We start from the raw sequence: 20,219 nt of genomic DNA, 5'->3' as shown, positions 1-20,219 counted from the left end.
GCTGTGGTCATGTCTCTCTAAGGGGCATTATATGTGAAAGTAACTAGGACTCATCTGACAAATAGTAGATAATTCTACCTATCTATCCGACCAGCCATCTATATACAACATACAAAATAGTAAGAATCTTGATTCTATATCAAAGTCAATTCAAGTAAAACAATACTAACAGCAGCAAAAACAGAACCGATGCAGTTCTACAAAAGGTACTGACATCCCCTCAGGTGGTGAAGGGAGGCTCTGCAGGGAGGATGGAGTTGTCAGTAGTGAAATTTGGTCCCTGGATTACGTTTTATATGAACGCTTTAAATTGCCAACTCCTAAACTAACGCAACATCTAGAGGCCTCTCCACTGCTTTACCATTAAGCTTGGGAATTTATCTTATAGCTCTGAATCATAAATCAGAAAGAACTCTGAAATGATATTTAATTCCTAATCTGTGTAACAGAGATCTCATAAGATATTGTAACTAACTCTGAAAGTGAAAAAGGCAGTTAGTACTGCTTTCTTGAGAATTTCAGATTGATGAAGCTAGGGCTATATTTATGATATAGCCCATAAGTTAATAAGTTTTTTAAAAAACGTATTTTATTTCCTGAAATGGAGGGCTGAGACAGGAGAGGGTGTGTGGGGGGTTTGTGTTTGCCTTTAGGAGGTTTAACAGGGAAGTAAAAGCACTCTAGCTACTGGTCATGCCTAACCAAACTTCCCTCTTGTCTGATTGCCTCTATAAATAAGTGAAAGAAACCTGGACCTTCACTAGAACGTGGATGTGAATGTATGTTATTAATATTTATGGCTTCTTCTCAACAAGCTCTAGAATCTACCCTTGACTACCGGGAAAACCAATGAACCTCAAGTTTTGTATAACCTATTACATTTTTCAAAGCACTGTCACTGCTATTACCTCATTTGATGCTGTCCCAACCTACTTTAGGCTCCACAAAGAATAAACTGCCCACCAGCAGAGGAAAGGAAGAGGAGAGAGGCTCCTGACAACTCCACCAGCACAGAAGGGTCTTATCTGCTACTGATGTGTTGAAAGGCAAAGCCCCTCCCAGCCCTCCCTCCTCTCAGACTCTTCTTTGAGAGGGTTTAGTAATGATGGTGGGATGTCTTGCTTTAGTCCTTCCTTTCTTCCTTAGGCAGGCAGGGAGCCACAAAGCCACAAAGGTCACCTGCAGAGCGTTTCTGCTCCTCCCCGTGCCTAGAGTTCAATGGAAAACTACAGTGAACAGAAGATAGTGTATGCGTGCAAGGGTGAAAGAACTAGGATTCTGAAAATCTGCTCCCTTCACTCCTTGCCCTAGTTGTTAAGATTTGGGGGGAGGGTGTTAAGAGTGGAGATCATGGAAATTTAAAGAAGGCGTGAGAGCTGAAATTCTTCCCCCTCCCTAAAACCCCGGTATTGTTCCTGGCGCTCCTGCCAATCCAATCGGTAAATTAAATAGCTCAAAGGTCATTAGCAATGAGGAATTTGAACAGAATCTTGCTGATGGTGTTAGAACAGGATATTTACAATTGTGGAAGACAACCTGAAGGTCCACACTTTGGGTGCGGCTGAATTTGGTCAGCATGGTCACCATCTCACACACGGAAGCAATGTTTGTTGATGGATTGAATGACTCCAGGTGACAAGATGCCAGCCCTTCTCCATCAGCTGCTGACCATAGTGAAACATTTATAAACCGTGATCATAGACACGTATTTTCCCTTTTCATGAGAATAATCCCAGTGAATTTTAAGAACCAAGGAAGATTTCCTCCCCAAGCACACATACATACACACACACACACACACACATATGCTTAAAGACTTAAGTCTGGGCACCGGAAGACAGTGGAATCAGGCAAGATGGAAAGTGGTGTCTAATGCACCCATATGGGCCCACAGGAGGCAAGACCCAGAAGTTCCAGATTCTGCTCCTCACACAGTGATCTGGGGTGGTCACATCCAGCCAATCGTTTCTCAGTCTTCTTAAACTCTTACCCAGTCGTGCAGCCTTAGCCAGGTAACAACAAACTGATAATCTATTTAGTTCAGATTCTAAAGCTCTTAGGTATGCAGAGAGTATCATGATTGTAGGATACCAGATAATCTTTATATGAAAGGGAGAGTACACTTTTTGTGAGACACTGTTTTTTTAACTTAAGAAAACTGAAATATAAGGACACACACTATGTAAATAGCATAGTTGGACACACAACTGTTCTTTCAGCAATACTCAAAGATGAGACTAACATTTTCAGTAGCATTAGCTGAAATGCACACGGGCACATGTGCGTGTGTGTATGTGTATGTTAACACTGGAAATCCCAGACAGCAATGTGATACAGTGGAAAAAACATTGGACTTGGAATCAAGACAATTGAATTTTAATTCCATCTCCTCTGCTAACTACACATATAGCTTTGGAGATTTGCTTACCCTCTCCAATTCTTGGTTTCTTCATTTCTCAAAGTAGGTGTGGTGCTGATTCACCTCCCAAATCCCTTCCAGCTGTCAAATGTTGGTTCTGGGTTGTTCACATTGGGCACATCTTTATTTAATATTTAATTGTTGGATTAATATTTAATCCAACTCAAGCACTTTATACTTATTTGCCTAGATTAAGCAAAATGGATCTCACTTGATATAGGCAAACTGGGTGTTTTCAACAATCTTACAGAAAGCAAAATCCTTCTTGCTGGTTGGGAGTAGAAGCATACTGATACAGGAAGATTGAGGACTGGAAGATTCAAGCATATTCTATTCTTCTTCACACTCTCAGGAGAAAATATCTCATGGGACAGAAATTTGTCTCATCCTCCTTTTAATGGTATTATACTCATACAAATCTATAATATGTTTTATCACGTTTTGAAAATTGGTATCTTTCTCAATTGAGTTATTACCACAGAACTTAGAAGGAACGATTGTAATTTATTGTGGGGGGGGGGTGTGTGTAAAAAGAAAGAAGAGAAAAAGAGGGCAAAGAGTGGAGGAAGTGCTGATTATGGATAATTTGCGTAGACAGCACGCCACTACTTGGATGATCCATTTAGTTGTGTGTGATTGTGTCTGAGTCCTGTATAAATGAGAGCTGACTCTAGAATCTCTATCCTCTATAAACACACCCTAATACACCCTTAGCAAAGACAAGCTTTATTTAGTTGTCCTCCAATCAAAATGTTATATTGCACACAAAAGCAATGAGTACAAATAACTCTTCAGCGATGTCCAAAAATGCATCCCTTAAACTTATATTTCTTTAATTAGAAAAAATCTGCAGTTCTCATATAACAGTCTTCCTCTATCACATATTCAGCTCTTGCTTTTAATGCCTCAAGGGCTAGTGGGAAAACCATTTATGATTTTTTTCCAAAAAATGAGAGAAAGTATTTTATCATTCCATGTGCATTCTGCCCTTATGCTTCTAAATTTCACCGACTGGGATAAACTCAAAATGTTAGGAAAATAGTAACATTTTTATTAGATTGATAGAATGAAGAAACATTAAAAGAATTCCCATTTTAAGATAAAATTTTCTCCAAAATTTGATCTAGATTTTATCATTATCTATCTTTCATGAAACAGAGAAATCTTTTAATTCAAACTAATATACTGCTGGGGCTTAGACTTTTAACTTCCAATATAACTACCTTTAATTTTGTTACTTATACCATCACAGCACAATTTAGCAGAGGAAAAGGATTACAAAAGTTTAAAATAACATTATCAAAGCTAATATATCAAAAGTTTGTTTCCTCTGAACCTACTGCTTCGTGTTTTTGTAATAAGGAGCTTTTATTTTTAAACCAAATTCCAAACAATAATTTTCAACAAAGACTCAATTCAAACAAGTTCCATAAAATGCACATTTTATTCTGTATCATGAAAAAATATTCACATTTAAATAAAGTGTGAAAAAAAATCAAAGTTAATCCTCCCTGATGAAATACAGTTTATTGTGCTGAAACCCAGAAGTCTTTTGGGTTAGAAACCTCCACCTGCCAATTCACTTTTTAAAATGATTATTTCTTGAGAACAAATTTTAAATAAAGTGATAATCACCACAAACTCCCAGAAGCAACCAAACTTTGATCACAAGTATTCCAGAATTGACCCTAAAGTCACAGAGTTAAAATATTTTCACACATCTTCTCAGCAATCAGGTGATAGGTCGACAATACATACAAAATTTCTACATTACACACCACAATACCTTTGTTTAAGTAGAAAAAATGATCTGCTAAGCATGAATTAGATTTTGAAAAGAGCAAACAACTACTGCTTAGCACAATGGTATTAAAAACATCACATGAAGTTTTTGCATTGTTTCCTTGGCCAATATATGAATCAATTGTTTCCAGTGAATTAACCTGTATAGAGAGAGGCATTTTTAATACCCAACTTTCTCACAAATACGGTTGCAGTGGCAAAAACTTTTACAAATTTGCAAAAATAAATTCCCACAGTAACATTAGTGTTATTGTCAGGAATTTGCATTATAGCATACAAAATGCTGCAGCTAGTGTAAACAAAGTCACTAGAACATCAAATAAAAAGAAATCTATAGTTTCAATATACCATAACCATGCTCATTTTAATTTGCGTTGTCTGAGTACCAAGCACTTCTAGGAGTCATTGCTTTCTCAATAAAGTATAGTGGATGTTTCAGGATAGAAATCGTTCTAAACTGGTTTCCAGTTTCAACATGGTAATAATCATTTTGTTCCTAATATGAAATGCGTGTTCTGTCTTGCTTTAACTCAGAATAAGTTCTAAGGTGGAAAATGACTGCTCAATGAAAATGCCAGTGCTGCCAACAAAAATGAGATGTAAACACTATATTTATACCCTCTCTGAAAAAGAATCTTGAAAATCACAACATGAAACATTCCCGCAGAGATCAAAAAAACAATCCTACTCACTATTTTTCCGAATATGGTATATGTTAAATAATCTTGATTTTAAACGAAAGTACATTTGGCTTTTGTATAAACTGACAATGCATGGCTGAGACAAAATATGCCAATATTAAAGACTCAGATCTATCAAACTTTCTTTGACATGAAATTCAAAATGACTTTTTATTGTGATTTTTGCATAGTTTGCTAGCTATTCTTTCTGTTTGCTCAATCTTGGCCTCATCAGGATTCTTTTCCACCATACTTTAGTTGGAAAATTTGAGGAGCAATGGGACATTCATGATACCAACAGCTCTGTGATCAACAACAATCTTTATGTTGCTTTAGTCACAAAGTCCAATCTCCCTAACTCAATAGAGAGTCTGACCATGAAAGGGAAAGATTAAACTTCATGTTATCAAAGATAATTTAGCAGAGAAGGAGGATAAAATATTCGACAATGAATTACTTAAATTAGTTACTATGAACACTCAATCTGATTTACTCAAAATCAGTGTGGATATTTTGGCCTTCACTGGTCTGGTCATTCAACAGTCAGTGATTCTGCATGAATGAGAGAGTGGTCAGATCCTCTTGGCTTTACCCCATGAAGGTATAGCCCAACCAGCCAAGTGCTTACGGGCTTGGGCTTCTAGGTCAGAACTAGAGGTTCTAAACTCAGTTGGTGGGGGAGCACTCATTTGTATATACATATTTTTTTAAAGCCCTAACATTTGACAAGCTTTCAAACTGTTTCCTAATGTTTCATTAAAACCTTAACAATGGTAATGACAATGTGTTATCTCAAAAATAAACAAATAAATAAAAACTATTAAAAAGCATCACACACAGAAAACACATTAAGAGAAGCAACTGCTATCCCTATCCCTCTCTTTCCTTTTCCTCAGTTACAACTCTGGCCAAAAGCTGCATTTTTAGGTAAATTGTTCTTTGACCAAGTGCCTTTAGATGTAGTACAAGTCATGACCTCATTTAAATAATAATGTAGTGATAATATAAAAGCCAAGGATGAAAGTGAGCTAACTATAAAAAGCTTTGTATAGTGCCACTGGGGTCCTCCACAGTTGTTATGAAAAAAGTAGAATGGCCTTTTCCATGGTTATCTCTGACTATGTTATTATCAAAGTGAAAACAAGATGGTTTGGGCTGAGGATTCCAGTGTGTAATGCTGTAATACCTTGTTTTTATTTCTCATCTTATAAGACATTACCTTAAAAAAAATAAAAATTCAAAGCGCAGAACAAATATATCACGTCCATAAAATTAACATTTTTATTAGAGAAAATTATTTAAACTCTCTGAAGTAAATATACATAAAATGGGCTTATTAAATTTGGAAATAACACAAATTGCCATTCTAAACCAAAATAGTTCATTTGGATAATGCATTTAATAGTGATTTGGCCAGGAAGCCAACGTCACTGTAATCAATAAAAGATCCACACAATCTACTTAAAACTCAGTGGGTCAAAAAGTAAAATTTAAAGATAAAATCTTTCTGGAGTCTCATCCAAATCCCAATGTTAAAAATGAAGAGAAATTATAGAAAAAAATCCTCAATGTCTCTTGCTTTCTTTGACTGATGCATTACCTCTTGAGGTTGAAATTCAATTGGAAAAGGAAATGTCGATACTAGTGACTATAACTTGCCTCTTACTTATAACTACATTTGGCAATTTACCCCCACTGATGTCTCTCCTTTGGGAGAAGTGAAGGAAAATTCCATTATCAGGATGGGGCACCTTGTGCTAAACAATTGACTTCAACTCCTGTCATTTACTCTAACCTACCATGAAAATTCAAACATTTACATTTATACTATGAAGTGAGGTTTAAAAAAATTATTTTAATTTCAGGAACCTTTAGAAGTACATATCTTGAAAGACTTGAACTTTGTGGTTGGAATGCCAGTATTCTATAAGATGAAGTTGTCTCTTTAGGATTTGACCGCCTGTGTCAGAATCTCAACTTTACTCCTCAATAGCTATGCTATCCTGACAAGGTCCTTAATCTATTCCCTCAGAGGGTTGCTGCAAAAATTAAGTTTGATAATCTAAATAAAGTGCTTAGTATAAATAGAGGGTGAGCACTCAATAAATATAAGCTTAGTTAACTTACATAGCTTCTAAGCCTGAAGGTAAAGAAGAGATATTCCACTCAGTCTTCTCTCAACCTTTGCCTTCATCTTCCTGATTCCCAGTCCAAATCCTCAATGGTCCTGACCCTCAGAAGCATCCAAACACATTGGTCTCATCATAAAAATTAAAGGATAGAAAATCTCAAGTTAGAATACAGACCAATACTCTTACAACATCTGGCACATAGTAAGCATTAAAATAATTCTAACTCGTGTCCTCCTTCCCTACATAACATGACTCAGAATTTTAATTAGAATCTAGGACCAACTACAAATTCTAGTACCACTTAAACAAGTATGTCAACACAAATGTTTACCTATTTTCTCTTTACTTAATTTCTCAAACACTCCCAAACTCCATCATGCAGTTTAATAAATTTAAATACTCTACAAAAGATGAAAAATTAGCTGCCTTCCGCTACATAGACGATAATTTGTTTGGTTGTGTGTGTTTGTGTATACCCCCAAGTATTTTGAGAGGTGGAGAAGGACAAGGAAGACATGGTAGTAGAATTCCAGTGTTTCAGTGGCTTTTGGACTTGGGTAAGAGATATTTTCTGCCTCACTGGATAGCTGAGAACCAATTATTTTACATAAAATGCTTTGAAGATTTAACTTATTACTAATAATTAACACTGACACTTTTTAACAAATTGATTTACTGGATAAAATTAGGCATTGTAATTCTACTAATTCCTTTGTTCATAAAGAATGTTCTTTTTTTAGAACTTCTTATTTTCACATACTTTATGGCCACAAAGTGATTTTCACTATAACATTTGGAAATCTTACCAGATATTTTCAAAATTATGAGAATTATAAATTAAATTTTCCAACATGAAAACAAAAAGAAGATCAAACTGATAATTTTGTAAATGTTTATCTTCACTATTTCCAAGGTAGAAAAGGACCTGAGGTCAAAAATAATTTTTATTTTTAAGTTTTTTTTTTAGTTTAGGGGAAAAAGGAATCAAGGATGGAAAACAAAACCGCTGAAACTCGGAATAAGAATTTGATCCTAATATAAGAAAAGTCTATTGATTTTTAAATGTTAAACATACTGAATAACTCGCATTTCCAGTATGAGAATTACTAGCAAAGTTATTATTTTTAGCATCTAATTCTCTAGTTCTAGAAAAACTCTAAATGAGAAAAGTTGGGTAAAATCCAGGAAATAAAAGACCTGTAAATTTGTGAAAAATTAATAGACACCTTTGTAGAGGAAGAAAGAAAAGGTGAATGGCAAATGCCAAAAAGAAAGAATACAAATATTAATTAATATTAAGCTTGTGGGTGATGATTCTCTGAAAATAAAGTTTGGGAAAAATATTTTACAGAAGATCTGAATTTCACGGGAAAGCAGTGTGGAAAACTCGAACACGTATCTCTTTTAATGAGAGTGGTTCTGTCTTCGTTTTAAAACTGCAGTTGTCACAATTCATATGGGTACTAGAAACACCTCACATAAGCACTCTTTTACTTAAGGATGAGAAAAGCTGATACTAAAGAAGAATGTATGCAATGTATGACTGAATTTACTGCTCGCTCAAGTCCTAGGATTTCATTGTTTAGTAATTCACGTTATTTAATATTTAAAGATTTTTTTGACACTTGGAAATGCATCTGAATGTGTCCTTTTGTTTTGCCTGGTGATGAGCCAGTGAGAAAAAGAAGCTATAACTGCAGAAATGTGGATGTTACGGTTCTGTTTCTGTTCAAATGCTTGTAGCTGTTGCCCCAGCCACACTTTTTTTTGATGACTTAGACAAACATTCTGATTGGGATGGCTGCACATACTTACTTATACAGAGCAGTCAATAAAAGCAATGTAAAGCAATGCACATCAGTAAAGATAAGGGAAGACAATAAAAAAATATTTTATATAAACTCACCAGAGTTGATCTGATTGCACCCATAAGTATTGCCAATGATCATGCTTAGATCTCCAGGTGTCTAAATTGCGACCTCCATTATGCTCCTCTTTATAGATTTGTTCCCAACATTGAAACACAAATTCGGATTTGGTCTCTATGTAGCCTGGCACCACTAATCTGACTTACTCTGAATTTTCAGTGGTTTTATTTAAAACCTGACTCTGTTTTTGTTCTGATTGCATAGCCCCTCATACATCACCTCTCAATGTGTTTTTCTGGACTAAGACAAGATGAATATTTCCTATGTCAAATGGATTTCTATCAACCCTCTAAAAAAATAATAAATGTCATGCCATTTATTATTTATTAATTGTAAGACTAATTTATTAGTTGTAAGAGTTTTTATTATCTAAGCTGCTAACAACATTTAGGCTGTAAGTACAAAGTTTACACTGAGAGTGAATTGATTGAAAATATTTATTCACATATGTGTAGATATATATGTAATGCAACTGTGAGTTGGAATGCCACCAGCCTATCACAGTGGATAAAAATATAAATGTTACTGGCCATTTAGAAAATAAATGGAAAGGATTACAATGGATACTAAAAAGTTGTGATTAATGATGATGGATCCCTTAAACCTCCTTTAATTCTTCTTCTCGAATATATCAGGCATTAGAAAATCAGGAAAGATTAGAAAACCCAATAAGAGATCTAAATATCTCTTGTCACATAAAATGTTCCCCTTTGCTTCTATGCCTTCTTGTTATTTTCTTTACCCAAAGGGTCACCGTAAATGTAGTGAGTGCAGGCTTGAGTGTACCCCTTAGGGTACAAGACTGTCTTTGCAGAATGAACAAATATTAACAAAAGGAATCCCATTTTCAAGAATAAAACATTTACATGCTAGAAGTGGCTTCCTTGAATTATCAATATTACTGATCACATATTACAACTTCTTAAATTAAAATACTCTCACTTAGGACACAATAACATGAGTGGTTTTTCAATGTCATTCAAAGGATTTTCCTTTTTTTATCGTGGTTTTTTTTTCCAGTTCAAGAGATACATTGAAAAATCAATTGGTCATTGGAAAGGATTCTTTTACAGTTAAGAATTTTGTTATAAGAACATCTGCCCATGTGGAGCCATATATCTTGAGTGTCATGATTATTTTTATGTAAAAAGTTGGAAGGTGAACTGCTCTCTACCTTGAATAATCACCAATTTGTTTATTTTTTCTCACAAAATTGAGAATTTCTGCTGAGCAAGGTGATTAAATGTAATACAAAAAATCATAAAATATACGTGTCTTTTTCTCTTCTTTCTCTCTTCTTTCCCCCCAAAGGCCTTCATTCTTCCTATGCTTATTTGAGTAGCAGTTCTAAGTTCCCAGAGGATTTTCAAGTCTTCTACCTAACATGCCACTGACTAACAATTATTTAGCCACCCATGTCTTTCTCCACCAACCTCTGACTAGAAAAATCTCTAAAATACAGAAGAATATTTAGAGAGCACATCTCGGCTGATCTCCTATGAAAGAAAGAAAAAAAATGACAATTTGTCCTATAATGCAATTTTCATCTGAGAGAAAGATGATTTTCCACTGACCTAACATCATCTTGCTCTAAGAAGGGAGCAGCTCTTATCTTTATGTTTTTATTTATCGGTAGGAAAATTGAAGCCCTGGACACACCAAAAAACAGTTAACTTGCCCAAAGTTACACTGCAACTGTGGAAAAGCTAGAATTAGAATCCGAGACAGAGCTCAGATACTCATCCTAGGGTGTTTTCCAAAAGACGGTTCTTTCTTCTGTCCCTTTCCGCCAAGATCACAAGAGAAATACTCTTAGATGTAACCAAGTATTAAAACATAACATTCACATAATTACAAAACATCAAATTTTAAAGTTATCCATGTATGATATGTACATTCTAGACAAATTTTCTCATTACCTACATAAAATTTTGGAAACGAGACTCAGATAAAGTAGTTCAAAAGGTAAAAATTATACAAGATAGTAGAATTCATTAGGAATATGACAAATAATTTTGCTAGGACCAGCCACTGCACACTTCAAAAACAGTAGAGCAGTTCAAAAAACTTCGGAGCAGTTGAAAAACTGCTCTGAAGACTAATTAAAAAAAAAAATTTTTTTTCTAAAAGAATTTAATTATTTAAAATAGAACACAAATGGGCCAGAACTCACGGGTGAAAAAAATCTCCTTAACTTTAAAAGAAGCTGTGATTTGCATTTGGGCTCCAATAACATTAGTTTTCAAAATGACACTTCAGTTAGCGGTCATAATAATATTCCCATTAAAGTGCTGGGTACTCCAGGAGTACCTATTTGTTCTTAGGAACCATTTAAAACCCCCAATTTTCTAATTCTCTTGCTCTGACCCACATAATTTTTTTTAACTGAATACTTAGGACATTTGTACTCCTATATTTCATGTGAGATGAAACCAGTGGCTTAATAAAAATTTTCCATTTTAACAATGAAGGATGTGTTTCTATTCAAAGTCTACGCCCGAACCATTCTAAGTACTATTTGTGTTGATGTGGAACACTAGTAGCTTTGGTATTGTCATCTGCCTTTTGTGAGCCTATTTGCCTTTATTATAAGCTCCTCTATCTACTAGATCCCCTTCAATGCCATAATATCCTAACACAACTGATAAAACTTGCTGTTATGATGCACAGCTCATATTTCCATTTTTGTTTGACTTTTGCTAATACATTATAACCACCTGTCCAGGGTACAGCATCTGATCTTATATATCATAGAAAAATATTGAAGGTGTATAAGTTGCTTTGGAAAATGTTTGGATTTTAAATACATATCTATTTACTCCTATTATTACATTATTCAGAAATATAATAATAAAAATTTTATTCTTGATGCACTGAGAGCATCTATACAGTGTAAGAATAAAACATGCAGTCATCTGGTCCCCCAAAGAGAATCTACTGTCTGTGTGCTTGTTGAGGCAACACAGAACACTATCGTATCATTATTGCACATATTAAAGCAAGTGCTCACCCTTCATTCAAATCTGAGCAAATTAGACTGGTAAGAACTGCAGAATCTGGGAACCTAAAAGATTATTCTATATACAATGCTTGCTGAACGCATGCATTCCTGCTGAAAACAGCAGAGCGCATTCAGCACCTCATCAAGTCATGCACACAGGAACAGAGGTGGCTAGAAAAGAATACTGTGATAGCTGCACCATAAATAAGCAATTGATACATTTGCCCCCTTTGTGACAACCCAGAGTAGTTCAAAACCATATGTTCCTTCCCCATACATATGAACAATAATATTGTAGGTCGATTAGGTGAAACTGAGTCAATGTGAGAACACAACAAATATGTGCGCTACTTATAAGCAAAGGCATGGATTGTAACTTCAAACTGCCCTGCTGTTTCACAGTCATTCTCTTATAGCTTTACACCAACTGTTATTTTTGAAGCACATGGCTAAAGTTAAACCAACCATTTCTGTACTCAGATTATTTTTACCACTCATTCACCTTTAATAGCTTAGCCAAGCTTATCTCATACACAGTTAAATAGAAAAATACCCTGAAATTCAATTCATGTCAGAGGTCAAGAAAAAGGTACCACCCTCAACATGAAAGCAACGAAGTCCCAATTTGAAGGCTGATTCCTTACACCGTGATTATCTCACTGTCTTGCGCCTGTGGTAGGTAGCTACTGTAGCATAGCATGGAGACATGCTCCCTGAAAACTTCCATCATGGGTAATGGAAGTTACGGGCACAAAGAAAGGAAAACAGAACCCGTGGCACACAACATCTGTTCTGAGACTCCTGGATTAAAGAGGCACATCTTGTGGGCATGTGAAGAAGTTCTAATAGAAATTCTAAAATATCACCTGTTTTTGTAAATCACTTTGTTTTGCACTTCTCCAATCTGACTGTGATAACTTGTCTTTCAGTCCTGGTGATTTTGTTTGGGGATGCTGGGAGATAGAAAAGCTCATAAAAATGGGTACAATAGATCAAAACATCTCCTTTGATTTTGCTATCACCTTGTGTATGTTGTTAACATGTATGTACAGATGGTCGAATAATGTACAAATTACTGGTATATATTTTCAACTTGATGCAAACATTAACTGCCCTGCTCCCACTATTAAATGCCATGCATGCACCAATTTAAAAGTATGCCTCTCTGATCAACTTCATAAAATTTGCTTTAGTCAAAAGAAATAAATTCTTCTGGGTTTTTACAAATGAATGTGTATTTTATTCTCAATACATATTACTTAAGGGACTAGCTATACACAACTCTTTGTGACTTTTTTTTAGTTGATAATAGGCACTTTCTAGGAAGAGGATTTGTGACCCAAAAGACTCTGAATTCAGTCTTTAGTACCCCCCTATCATAAGTGGATCTGCCTGAGCCACAGTAGTCTATTGTATCAACTCAGCAGAAGTCCAGCAGTAGAACCGTGTGCAAAAAAGCTTTAGAAAATTGTAACCAGAATAAAATTATAGAAAAGCAGTTATCTGAGTTGAGCAACTTAATATCTTCTTAGTTGTTTTTTCATAACCACATTTCATGTGTTATCTCTACAAACAGTAAGCATCATGTGTGAACAATTTCATACCTGTGTTTCATTCTTTCTAAGTTAGAGATATGCTACAAAAACTTGTCTGTTTACATTCTTTTTTATTTTATATCATTATAGTTAAAATTTTGATATGATTCTTAAACGGTTCTTTTGTTTGTGTTTCTTTGCTAAGAGCCTTTCAACTTCACCCTTGAACAAGTTTTAAAAACACAAATTTAGAACATTCAACACCTTTGGAAAATCAGCATCTCTAAGATGAATTGTGAAAAGGCCCTTTTACCCTGTGGTGCAGTATTTCTATAATAATACACACTATATTAATAGTTTAGTATTTATGGGGGTGATAAAATCAGCTTACAAGATGGTAGCTGTTCTCCAAGACGGAGGGAGTAGGGATATCCTTACATAAGAGTTAATGATTACTATCTAAGTACAATGTTAAAAAAGAGGAGGTATAGTTGAGCTAAAATGCAATTCATGCACAAAACCCATAGGAATAAATTCTCAATATCCCACATTGCTATCTGACTTAGGCAACAAAACAGTCATTTAAATGGAGCAAACACCACCTGTTGAGGAAAATAACCTAAGTCACAAAAAAATACCCTATGGAAAGAGATCATAAAATGGTACTAACAGTTTAAAAGGTTGAACTCTTCCTTGGCATTAATCAATAACTCTAACTTAAAGAACAGTGAGGAATGAGAGTCAATATACTCAGCCTGAGATCAAATTTGTCATGGCAACATTGGCAGGTTGGACCCTGATTCTTCAAATATTACATTGCCTTGGTTAACAAAAATCATACCTTTTTTTTGTTATAGAATAGAGATTATAAATAAATGTAAAGTGTGCATGCAGTCAACTGCATAATATACAAGCAATATCTACGTTTTTAATAATTATCTTCTTTGGCAGGCCAGAATCCAGCTGGACATGCAATATTTACATATCAAAATCCATAGTGTGTTCATCATATTGAAAGCAAGTGAAAATATATATACGTATATACTATATATACACACATATGTATATAGATGTATATACTGTTTTTAATATATTAACAAATATATATGTATATATATTAAAAGTGGATTTCCTCTTTGTCAGATTCAGGTGACTCAGGCCTTGAAACACTAAAAATATCCTGACATGGTATTTGGGGAGGTACTTGGAGCGGCATTTGGGATTTGGGAGAAGAGGTCTGGGGCATGCTTTTTTCTGAGAGTATTTTTAAAATTTCTGCCACCTGCTTCTCCAGGGCAGTCATTCTGCAGCTCAGCAGCTGGATGTCCTCTTTGAGTTCGTGTTTGACTTCCTGCAGTGTGGTCTGTAAGGCCTGCTCGGGGATGGGATAAAAGGGGTGCTTGGCATCAGCCTGAATGGGGCTGTGCTCCAGCGGACTTCGCGCCTCCCCAGCCTTATCCAAACGAAGGTCACTTTTTGTAATCCCACTGTCACAAGAATCTGTTTTCCTTAACGGGTTTTTGGTCACACTGTTCTCGGAATCGCTGCCCTTGGGGTCCTCTGACAGTAGCCCCATCGACTCGGCTTTAGTGACATTATTCCAGTCTTCCTTCTTCTCCTCGGGGGCTCCCATGGTATTCTTGAGTCGCAGCCACCCCTTCCCATTTCCATTCTTCATTCTGATCGGGCTGTTGACTTTGAGACATTTGGGGTCAGCACCGCCGTTGGGCTTGAGTTCCATGGCATCGCGGTTGTTCTGCTTGAGGGACTCACTGGTTTTCACGTAGGCCAGGGATGTCTGAATGGGTGTGATCTGTGACACGGTGACCACACTGGTGCCGGTGATGGAGGCTCCGTTCTGTAAGGAGCGGCTTTCCGCCTGGATCTGGTTCCGCTCGGGGTCACTCTGCATTGATCCCTGATTCCGCAGCTCCTTCTGCTGCTTGAACTTCTGGAAGAGCTTTCTGACCGGGTGGTCCACGGGGATGCTGAGGGTGACCTCATTCTTCTGCCTGAGACGCTCCTCCTCCTCTTTCTTCACATCACTGATTTTACGGAAGATGATCTGGGAGGGGGAGAGAGATTGAAAAATGTAATTATAAAAACAGATGAATTTATAACTGTGTGCCATGATACCGGATGTACTTTGTTTTACAGAGGAAACCCTTGAACATAGGGTGAGATCATTTCTGAAGGGAAAAATATTCCAATGTCATTGAATAGATGCAATATACTTAAAACCCAACATAGGAACATAGACTAAACTTCCTTAGTTCTACTCTTTTGTATATCAGAGGCGGAATGTAGTAGAGACAACTGAATAGAGGCACTCGCTTTCTAGTTTATGTTCCCATTTAATAGAAAATATACAATTATGTAAATATAAATATATGTTAGTATGTGTATATGTGTGTATACACATATGTGTAAGGAAATACATATTTATCTCTTAAATTTCCTTATAATGCATTACTATTTTTTGTATGTTTTCCTTTTGTATATAACCATGATGTAAAACCATTTTTAATACCATCTTCTATTTAGAGGTCAAATAGTAAGAGTTCTAGGCTATAAAAGCACTGAAAAGTTATAGACAGTCTACCAACATAGCACCTGGGCCGGCTGGGAGGAGGGATTAAGTGTACTCAAGTGGCTCTGGAGGGCAGAAGTAGGATCGATAAGGAATAGTTTCTGGGAGGCAAATACTAGCTCAATATACACTTCATTTCCAAGTGCTGTCTATTAACTGAATAAACTGCCTCAGAAACTCATAAGCCTCACACCGCTAAAATACTCAAAGAGAATTAAGGATATTTTCCATGTAATTCTTTCACTGAGTGGGAGGGTGGACGCTTCAAATTCCAATATTCTTTAAATTTTAAATATAGGATTAAATACATAGTGCATGTGATGTTAGATGGGTATCCAGAAATAGGCATAATTTTATTAAAAATGCATTTTGAAAATAATATTGGGAACTTATAACTCCATCAAGAGAAATAAAAAGTGTTAACTATATAATAAATTACCACTTATATTATCAGAGTTAGAAGTGAATTTAATAGCCATGAGATTTTTGCCCAGAGTCCTTCTGAAGAATGAAATAACTGCAGGTGAAGGCTGTGAGGAAAATTCAAAAAGAAGGCATATTAGAGAACATGCTTTCAGAATCAGAGAACGTTATGAGGCTAGCAAAATTACTTACCTCCATCTTTCTCTCATTAAGTTTTTGGTTAATTTAGAAATATACGTGAAGTACACAGTCCCTGGCATATAATCGACACTCGAAATATGTTCGTTCTCTCCCTTGAACTCTCATAAAATATTTTCTATTTGAAACCATTTTCATCACTTCTTGAAGATTCAGCAGCTTCAAGAGTAACATATAGTCATTGATTTTATACCAGAAACTAATACTAATGATAGCCACTGTTAACACAAAAGGCAGAGAGATAGCAATCCTCCATCTAACTAAGAGCACATTTTCTAAATTGAGATTGATGCACTAAATACAGCTTATCAAGTGGTAATAATTTGTATTTTAACATAAATATTCTCTAAGTTCAATAACTGTCTGTAAAGACCAGCCTATTTTTCTTTCTCTAGTGGCACATGAAATTAGATCTTTTTAAAAGATGTAATACTAATCTCGAAGACTGACATAAAAGCTCCAGCAGTTTAATTAGAAGTCTTTCAAAGGGTTGACATATTTTTTATGCTTCCTAAGTAAACAGGGCTTGTATTAAGTCTTTAAGATATTAACACTCTCTGGGACCGGATAGATCCAAACACGGAAACACAGATACTATAGTCCTATTTCATCCCCTTTCATTGAAAAGGAAGTCACGTTGGTTCTATGAACTGACATGAGGCGACTAATGTAGACCTTTGTCCACGTCCTCCTTCATACTCAACTCTCACCTTTTTTGTTTGTTTTCTTAAAGGTAGTTACTTAGCCTTGGATAGAAATAGCCTTGGTGCAATGTGGTAACGGAGAGTAGTCTTCACATTTGGGAAAAAGGGATCTATTTCAAATTATCAGTGGAGGAGGGCAGGTGCTTGGCACATGGGGACGTCAGATAAAATGCAGGACATCCATGCAATATTTAGAACATACTTAAACTAAAAAATCATACATTATTTATCTGAATGGGACATATTTATACTTAAAAAAGTACTCATTGTTTACTTGAAATTTAAATTTAACTGAGTGTCCTGTATTTTTATTTGCTAAGTTTGGCAGCCCTGTTGGCCTGTAATAGACAAGGATATTACTATCTCTGTAACGTCCACATGTACTGCCACGTGAAGGTCACAGTTTATGAAAGATTTGGAGTTCCTAGAGACTGAGAATTTGTGGGCATCTTAGGCCAGAGCTTTATGTTTTAAATTTTCACTATAATGGCTAATAATTGCTTATAATTATTTTGTGCTTACCAAGTTTGGGATGCTTAGTGATTTAAGAGTGTAATATGCCCACGTAAAACGTCAATGAAAAAGGCCTTTTCCAGCTTCCAGACCGCCAGCTGGCCCCTCCCCACCAAGCAAGAACAAACAAAGGGGTTTGGACTGCTACTGTTAAGCTGAGAACAAAGACTCCAAATGCCAAACTCCTTAATACAAAAAGAGTCCTGTCACAGGGCCAGGCTGCCAGTCTGCACCAGGGGACAAACGAGATAGAACTCGGTTGGCATATTTTGCCTCCAAGAAGATGTACGAAGAGAAATAATAGAGGTTTGGGATATTAGAGGCCAGAATCCTAAGAGCGTTGCACATTGTTACTTTCCCTCCATCTCCCCCATCCAGAGAGAAAGGGCTAAGGTGATAGTAGACACAGCTCCCTTGAGGTTTAGAGGGGCTGGGAAAAGAAGGTCCTGAGGCAATTTCCCTCCCAAGCTGCGGAACTTGAACTGGAGCCTAACTGCAAACAGCTAACACTTGGATTTGATCAACTACCGACCGTGACCAGGCTTTTAAGCGAGAGGCAACTTGTAAAGAAATTACTGGATTACATGGAGCTTACTGAGTAAGACTAAATTTATTTATTTATTTTGACTGCAGAACAGAAATTTATGACTTATTGAAAAATAGTTATAAAAAGTTTGCACATAGCAAGGAGGTCACTTCCACACAAGTGCTATCTCATTTAACTATCATAGTTTCTCAGTGAGAGAGGTCCTATTAGTCTCACGTTACAGAAGAGCAAACGGGCACAGAGAGTTTAAGCGGTCCTCCTTAGGTCACACAACTAGTGAGTGTCCAGGATACAAATCCAAGTAGTCAGATTCCACAGTCTTAACCATTACACCTGCTGCAGCTCCTCAGGGTAGCTCTGACACTTCCTCCTCCCTTGTGAAAATCTGGATGGGTGAAGTAGGCAGTGGTACAGCAGTTTCACACTAACAGGTAACCCTTCGGAGAGCAGTTGCCGTGGAGAACCATCTCTGAAAACAGGGAACTGAACAAACGATTGAAGCTCTGTGTTTGCTGAGTAGTCCATAGCCTTAACAAAAAGCTGGGGAGAGATGTAAGGGAGGCAGTGTCTACACTGCCTCTACACTTAACCCACTCTCAAAGGTAAAGCCAGCAGGCTTGCTTCCTTCTACCTCCCATCAAAATACATGCCACTATTTTGTAGCTTCCTGTTTCCCTCAAGGTGGCCCAGTTATTTTCTTTTAACTTGCTTATACATATAATAAATTCATTACTTTTATGAAAGGCAGGGAGTGGGAAGGGTCAAGCATGTAATTTTCCCTGTACTCTTATACCATCTGTGATCTTACTAATACCTAGATTCATTTTTTATGGGGACAGGGATTTTTGTCTGTTTTGTTAACTGCTGTATCTCCAATGTCTACAACAGTGTCTGTTATGCTGAAGGTCCTTAATAAATAAATGTTGTTCTTTAATTCAATAACCTTTTCATACATTCAGCAAATGTATGCTTGTGATAGGTCTATGAATTGAAAATATTACAAATAGGAAGATTGTTTTCTACTTTTATTACTTTCCACTCTCTAAACAATGAATCAATGTTATCTGTAGTACTATAATTGATCATTTATGTCTACTCCTATTTCCTCATTTGGAGGAAAACACTACATCATTTATCTCCTGGTATCTCCAGCACCCAGCCCACTGCCGGGCACAAGTAGTTAACAAATGCTTGCTGAGAAGAATTGGTTCAAGTCTTTGACCCACAAATCAGTCTTTAAAGACCTTGAATCAGAACCTATCTTCAGTTCCATTATAAGGATGTCATAACATCCATTAATGCAAACTGATGACAATGCAAACTTTCTTAATGCAAGGTAAGAAAATATAGACACTGGAATTAAAAACAAAGAAACAAAAAATGAAGAGATGATTTCTTCACGTTTACAAGGTTCAAGGACTAGTAATCTACTGACATGCCACCACCAGTTGCGCCAAGTCTTAGATGTAAACTATGATAGCTTTTTGTTCTGTCTTAAGTTGTAAAGAATGCATTGTGTAACAAATAAGAAAATAAAACAGCAGGGATGCCTAATATAAGAAATTCACTGTATTTCAAAAACATTAAAAGTAATAGGCCCACTCTATAAGTCCTCATAGTTTTGAAGATAACTTTATGACCCTAAACACCAAGTTTGAATAACAATGCATTTTTATTACTAAGGAGACTACATTTCATCATAAAAATAGCACAGTAATTAATCTACATTACCATTACAAGCATGAA

The 20,219-nt window shown here is 36.1% G+C and overlaps 1 protein-coding gene across 3 annotated transcripts in view; it reads right to left on the bottom strand.

Moving 5' to 3' along the window:
• Nucleotides 1-3,844: 3,844 nt before the first annotated feature.
• KCNH5 (potassium voltage-gated channel subfamily H member 5) overlaps nt 3,845-20,219 on the bottom strand; it is a 324,653-nt gene continuing 308,278 nt past the window's right edge. For all 3 annotated transcript variants that reach the window (XM_004426224.2, XM_087448404.1, XM_087448402.1), the window contains one exon: nt 3,845-15,563. In XM_004426224.2, the coding sequence (XP_004426281.1) occupies nt 14,616-15,563 (948 nt within the window). In that variant the 3' untranslated portion in view covers nt 3,845-14,615. The remainder of the gene's footprint in view (nt 15,564-20,219) is intronic.

Source organism: Ceratotherium simum, chromosome 24, assembly GCF_057802395.1.
Source record: "Ceratotherium simum simum isolate JZ-2026a chromosome 24, ASM5780239v1, whole genome shotgun sequence".
Classification (NCBI taxonomy): Eukaryota; Metazoa; Chordata; class Mammalia; order Perissodactyla; family Rhinocerotidae; genus Ceratotherium; species Ceratotherium simum.
Note: the sequence above shows the minus strand (reverse complement) of the source record. Positions and strands in the feature narration are given on the sequence as shown.